Genomic DNA, 7585 nt, shown 5'->3' with positions numbered 1-7585 from the left:
GGAACAGACCATTACCTGAAGGCAGACCGTTTTTACCCTAAAGGAAATGGTCCCGCCTATGCTATGGCTCAGGAGGGGCCACAACCAGAATCAGAAGTGGTCAAAACATCATTTTGATAGAAGAAAATACAACAGCGTAATAATGCAGATCTAGTCTTATATGTTGAATATAAGGATAGATCTTTCTATGTAGCATTGGTCTATATTCCAATAATTATACTATTAGTTAGCTAGTTATATAAGCTATAACAGTTACTACCAAAAAAGACTATTGATACTTTCTTTTTAAAAAGATCTTCGTATACTATCATATGTTAAAGGAACTAATCTCCGATAATAGGCTAAATATCCTAGCCAGAGCTATATATTACTTTATAAAAATACTAAAGACCTAATCGAGGATAATAACTCCCTATTACCCTTACACGAACGGGAAGGTAGAAAATTTAAATAGAATTCTTAGACGGATACTTACTAAGTATCTAATAAATAAGCCTGTAAGAGCTTAGGATCTTTATTTATATTAAGTACTTTTTCACTACGAGAAGTATATAAATATATAGTTATAGGATTTAGTCTATTTTATTTAGTATGTAGTATTTACCTCGAAATCCTTAGTAATCCGCCTAATAGCCTAAAAATAGAAGCCTTACGCACTAATACTATCTAAAATTTAAGTAATACGCGCACGAAAGCGAACGAACTGCTTTTACGCGGGCTATTAGGGATAAAGCGTATACGAGATAGTTATCCCGTTACGAAAAAAAATTTGCAGCTAAACGACTACAGTATTAATTTAGAATAAGACCAGGAAAGAAATTTAAAAGTAAATGCCGACCGAACCTTATTATATCCTTTAGTCTTATCCGCTTAGGAACTTATACTTTAGCGGAGCCTAACGGCTATATACTCTGTATACTTATTAATAGATTTAAGTTACTAGAAGCGAATATAAATAATCTAAAGATATTATAGATATCTTTAGGTAGCCTGTATAGCTCTGCGTCGGGCCTAAATATAGGTTAAGCGACCTAAAGAGGTCGCACAGTCCTAAAAAATAATATAGAAGTTCCTCAACTATTAGATCTGTCCACTTTTACTAAAAAGGAATAAAAAGATTTTAAGCGTTTAGGCGCACTTTAATTTAGTAAGGAAAAAGTTTGATATTTAAGCACGACATATCAAAGAAAGGGTAAAGATATAGATATTAATAGATATCCTAAATACCGAGCCGAGCGATAATAATTAGACACGAATAAAATAGAATTCGGAAGTAAATAACTTTCTGAATCCGAAGCCTCTAAGTTATCTGCTAAAGAAGATAAGAAGATATCTATTAAAAAAGTTTTGTAATATCGGGACGCTAATATAAGCGAATATAAACTTTTTGATAGCCTATTCACAGTAATAATATATTAAAAGCAGTAAACTAATTTATTTATACAAGACTAATTCTATTATATAGGAACGGGTATAATTATATATAGCTTAGATAATTAATTATATACTTAAATAAGAAAAGTAAGAAAAATATCGTGGCTATTTATAAAAGTTTATTTATTTATTAAGATTATTATTATTACTAAGAAAAAAAGAAAAAAAGAAACTAAATAGGGGTATTACATAATGTAGCGAAGGATTTAGTATTTCCTTTCAGGCTAACGGATCGGAGCTATCGATAACGCGCTAGGAAGAACTTAAGATACTTAATATTATTATTAAGATGGCCCTAACTGCCTAAAGCTCCTATATAACTATGCGAACCCGGCGAAGTCCTTCGCACGGCTAAAGGATGTAGCATCGGTTTTAAAGGAGTTATATATTAATATAAGTTAAAGGGTAAAATTAGATAAGGGCTATCAGCTAAGACGCCAGACAAGGATAAAGGGGATATAAATAATTTAAATATCTTTATAAAGCGCCGAAGATAAAGGACTTAGCCAAATTAGTTCTCTTATAATCTCTAGAAAATGGACCTAAATAGAAAATAATTTTATAAGGGATAATAGGTATAATTAAGCAAAAAAGGAGCGAAAGCTTCCGCTCTATGAAAAGAAAGCTACTATCCGGATTCTACTTATAAATAATATATAAAATCTATAAGGGCAGGAACTTATTCGCACAGAAAGAATAATTAGTTCTAGTACTAAAAAAGTTATAGTTCGTGTAACCGCCACTAAAGATCACGAACCTATTATATATAAGGATATAATAATATAAATAGGCCTAAGCCGCGAGAATAGTAATTATATAACTCACTAATAGGGTAAACTATAGCAGATTAGTAAGCCTAGGTAATATAAAGAGACACTATTATCTTATAAGTGTAGGGCTTCCTATTATTCTAATCAATATTAACTAAATAGGTATATTTAAGATTGTACGATTAAACGAATAAGCGAAACTAGTTGTGGTCCAGGTTGTTTTCGGTATTAAGGCCGACAAAGAACGAAGCAGAGTAACCAGAGAAAAAGAATAAATAGGGGCGACCAAAGGATTAAAGGGAGATTAGGACCGAGGGCACGGGCGGCTATAGATATGATAAGGACTAGTGGAGTGGCTATAACGCGCGAAAATAAAAAGAAAAATATTTTTTTAAGGACTTTTTTTATAGTAAACCTACGAGCAGGCAAAATAAATACTTGATGTTCAGCCAGAAGATACCTAAAAATAGACGAACGAGCATAAAAGGGAAACAAAATAGTAAAGAGAATAAGTAGGTTAAAGAAAAGGTAAGGGAAAGAAAAGAAGAGCCAAAAAGTTACGCGCCTATATCCTTACCTATAACAAATATATACATTTAAGTGATTTCCTAATTAGGCCTTTATAATCTTACTAATCCTATTAATCCCTATAATCCTCTAAGTCTTCGTAATCTTATTAATCCTATTAATCTTTATAATCTTTACTAACATCAAATCATTCTTCGTTTTATAATAAACGATATCGCCGTAGCGGCCATAATCTACCCGGACATATCTGATTAGCTAAGCTTAATTATTAATAGGATATACGCAGGCCCTAATCGCCCGCGATCGACGCGCTTATCGGACCCTCTCTTTTATAATAACGTACTAATTTGTTTATACCCTACGCGACCGGTTAATATAATAATACTCTGTCACGTATTTTATTTCCTTATTTATACCCGGACCTATATATTATTATTTTGATGATATTTCGGCACCTATTAGAAATATTTAGTTATAATTAGGAACAAATATTCCTGTCCTTAATATATTTCTTTTATTAATAATCTCTATTATATCATATAAGAAACTAACCAGGACTCCCAGGTCATTCTGTACATCTACCCTAATGACGAAGTATGATCCTATTTAGTGAGGAGGAGGATCTAATAGGGCAGAGCCTTCTCTATTACAGAAGAGCAATTATACCAACTTCTCCTGCCGTACGGACCCGCGCGGGCTACTTATATTCTTACTCCTTCGTACACTTTGCTCACTTTACCACCTGCAAATCCTCAAAGGTCCAGGAAAGTAAAGAGATTTTAAGCTACAAAAGAATAGGGAAGCCTCTCGCTTTAGCTCGATCCGCTGTAATTAGGTATAAATCTTAGCTAGTGGGCCTATGTATCTTTTTTTATTTGTCAAAGCCTAAGGCCCTGAGCTTAACCTTTACCGTACGTAGAATCCGTTTTTCTCTAAGTCTGTATTCACTTAGTTTTTAAAACCTTACTATATAACAATGTAGATATATAGGCTCTAAAACTATATTATAGGCTAGAATAGAGTATAATCTATAGTATATACAAAAGGATTTGTTTCTCTATTTAGGTAAATAAAAATAGAAAAAATCTTTAAAAGGCCTTTTCTAATACCATATTGGGCCTGCCTAAAACTAGAACCCCTACTCAGTACATTAATTTAGGTGTATAGGCTCCTAGGCTATATATTATAGTAGAATAATTATATGCTAGAGTATATCCCAAAAGAAATAGCTTAATTCTCTATTTAGGCAAATAAAAATTGAATAAAAATTCTTTAGGAAAAACCCTTTTATTGAATGAGTCAATATTACATAGAAAGATCTATTCTTATATTCAACATATAAGATCAGCATTGCATTGATCACGTGACCAATTTGGGGCCTTCTATCAAAATGATATTTTTGACCACTTCTGGTACACGCAGCCCTCTCCCAAATGATAGCCAGGACCATTTTCCTAGATTGAGTGGTCCGCCTTTCAGCATGAATGGTCCGTTCTTCGGAATTCCTTCGGGCATATCTTGCCCGCGGACTTCAACCATAGTCTTCGAACCTCGGTGAACAGACTTCGACCCTACCAATCCCCTCAAGGATAGGCGGACCACTTTCTCTTAAGGATAGGAATGGTCCACCTTGGATATGCCAAGTAACCTGATACTAGGGGAAGCTTTCGGGGTGGCTGAAACCATCAATACCTTGACATCATTCTTTTGGCTTTTCTTCGGTTCCCTTCTTTGCCACCTTATTGTGTTGCTGCCTAGTATTTGTATAACATTCTAGACATCATTGAACATTCTAGCCTATGATATCTCCCCTCTTTTCTAGCAGAAAGAATCAAGTAAGTTCTGCTTTCCTGAAGTCAGTTCTACTTTCCTGAAGTCATTTTCCACTTTCCAAAAGTCATCTCTACCTTCTTCCTTTGATCCTCAGGACTGTGGTTTCTCCACTCGTTTGCAGCTCTACCTTCCTTATCATCTGCCTACGACCTTTGACTTTCTACCTTTGTCTGGCACCGACTGACCCAGCCGGACTAAGGTTGATCCCACGACTTAAAGAGCCACGATCTGCTTCGTGATCACTGCCTTTATATCCCAACACCTTTTAATTCTATATTAGGCCTCCTTAAAACTAAACCCCCTATACGTACGCAATTTAGGTATATTAGGCTTTCTAGGCTGTATATTATCATGGATTAGGATTTTGTCTTATAATATATCCTGAAAGAATAGCTTAATTCTCTCCTTAGGCAAAGCAAAATTAAAATAAAGAAATATTTCAAAAGGTATGTGTATTGGCCTCCTTAAAACTAAAACCCCTATTACGTATAATTTAGGTATATACAGGCTCTTAGTCTTTATAATACAATGGAATAGAGTCTTTATAATATATTTAGAAAGAAAATAGCTTAATTTTCTAATTTAGAGGAAGAAAGAATAAAAGAAGAAAGTTCTTAAGGTAAAAGTGCTACTGAGCCTTTGAGTAGATTATATATCTTTCTAACCTTATTATATTGATACTCAACATATATATAATTTCAGTAATTGCTCTATTACTATATGCGACCAAGGAAACCACTATTTAGAAGACTAAAAATAATATTATTTTATAAAGATATGTAGAGGAAGGATAAGAAAGATAGAAATAGTAAACGTTCTAACTAAAACAAAGGTAATAAACAGTGCCATGACCAAAAATAAATGTTGGTACTCCACTATCTGGCAGTTTATAAATAACCAATGTATTGAGTTATTGTAAATACCACTTATTGCCAGCCAACGCTGTAGAATGAAGATACTGATTTCGTCACATGTAGTAATTTAGTAACGGTATGTTATTATGAGAGGAAAGGCAGTAGAGAAAACCTACATTTATTTCTTAGTCACCTGTAGAGTAAGCTGCTATTTATACAGAGAGTTAGGCAAAATTAGGCTAAACTAGGCAGAAAATGCCAGGCAGGATAGGGTGTCAATAGGTTACCCATACCCGGGCTGGGGTCAACCCTTCGACCCATACCCGGGCATGGGTACAACTTTCAACCCGTAGAGCAGGTCATAGGTCAGGCTGAGACAACCAGTATCAATGTCTATTACTCTTATACCTACTTGCGATATTTTTCACCAGATGGGGATAGTCACAACATGGGCCACTGCTAGACAGATTTTGCGAGACAAGATTCGGCTAGCCCCTCCCAAAATGAATCGTGTTCAATTTCGAATATATCTGAGCCTGTCTCAGTGGTAATGCGGACATTCCAGCTTGTAAGGTCCCGCATTTATCGCCAGCTTCCCCACACTCCGCATATCCAGGGATGCCGTAAATCCGCACTCTTATTATCGGGACCTATTTGAGGTCCGCACTCGTTATCACCTAAAGTATACTCTATTAACTCCCACGCTCAGAATGTCTTCTTGGACACACCTTGTTCGTTTTATCGCTCGAGGACAGCAAGGTTTCGCCTCGGCCAATTGGTCGATGTCACCCGGGACGTTGGACACGATAGCGTCGACAGGTGGAGTCACTATGAAGATTATTGACCCTACTTCGATGGCCGCGTGACGGAGGAAATCCTATGTCAAACAGGTCAGGCTCTGGTGCTACACTCTCCTCTTCAACTGTTTGACTTTTACTGAAATCCAATGACCATAGCTCCTGCGCCCGTCACGCAGAGCAATATAGCTATATCCGCTGCCTGGGTCTCAACTACGCTGACCACGCACAAGAAGCCAACCTACCTCTCCCAAAAGCGCCGATTCTGTTCAGCAAGCCCCAGTAACGCTTGCCGGCCCTTACCCGTCCACCATCAATATCCTTAAGTATGCACGGGATGAGCACAGGTGACTACGAAGCTGAGCTGTGTCTGGTGATCTGGAAAAACGGGCAGAGATATTCCGGAAGCTGAGGCATTGGATTATGTCTTGGGTTATACGGCATCCAACGATGTCTATATCGTGCCATGCAAATGATTACAACCCCGATGGTCTTTCTCTAAAGGACTGGATGGAAGCTGTACTCAGTAAGAAAGAATGGTTCATTTGACAAATGTGAGCTACGATGGAAATGATGGCCCTGTCCTCGTTCAGCGTCCGCAATCAAAGACCCGCAAGCGCTGTCCATCAAGGCCATCCACAACAGCGTTACCGTGCAGGATGGGCAGGGCTAAACATAATCTTCAACATCAAAAAGCAAATCTGGTACCTGTCGCAAGGTACAACGCTCGAGGCCGGAACACTCTTCCTGACCGGAACACCTGCTGGTATTGGCTACTTCCCAGGGACCAGAGTGGTTCTCAAAGATGGCGATGAAATCTCTGTCAAGATCGATCAGATCGGCACTCTCGTTAACAAGGTTCGATATGAAAGCCGCTGATTTAGATTCAATTTAGGCGACCTAGATATGTTTCAACTCTTTTTAGAAAATTCGAGTCGCAACGCAACTGTCATAAGCCGTGGTCACCTGCACTATCATCTGGTAGTATAAAGACGCTACGGTGGAGACTCTTGACTTCCAAACTCAGCGCTCATTCTCTCCAGCCGTATCTAGTCGGTTCATCATGTAGTGCCCATGAAATGGCCATGTAGCAAACTTTATACTATATTGTAGAGTTTTCAATGGCTCCTCTTTTGAAACTTCTCGATACCTAGATGGTAATATTTTGCTCACTCATCAGCTTGAATTTGTCTGCAAACGTCGTTTGCGTGGCCTGCTCCAGAGCTTCTGACATATAGCTGTACTCTCCGGTGCTATCAAGTTTGTTCATTACTTATTTGCCATTTGTAAGCGGGCAGAATTCCGTTCACTCTTTCATAAAAATATTTTGTCTTTATTCCTACATTTTCCTCTAAAGCTCCACATTCTA

At 37.1% G+C, this 7585-nt stretch overlaps 1 protein-coding gene across 1 annotated transcript; it reads left to right on the top strand.

Moving 5' to 3' along the window:
- Window positions 1–6780: 6780 nt before the first annotated feature.
- N7477_000001 (Fumarylacetoacetase C-terminal-like protein) lies at window positions 6781–7095 on the top strand (the record flags this gene model as incomplete). The annotated part of the gene is made up of 1 exon (XM_056961664.1): window positions 6781–7095. The coding sequence occupies one exon, from the start codon at window positions 6781–6783 to the stop codon at window positions 7093–7095; it is 315 nt and encodes a 104-aa protein (XP_056826667.1).
- Window positions 7096–7585: the final 490 nt, after the last annotated feature.

This window comes from Penicillium maclennaniae (genome assembly GCF_028827695.1).
Source record: "Penicillium maclennaniae strain IBT 15551 chromosome Unknown utg000001l:1.0-3280838.0:1.0-3283122.0, whole genome shotgun sequence".
NCBI classification, from domain to species: Eukaryota; Fungi; Ascomycota; class Eurotiomycetes; order Eurotiales; family Aspergillaceae; genus Penicillium; species Penicillium maclennaniae.
This window is presented reverse-complemented; position numbering and strand designations above follow the sequence as displayed.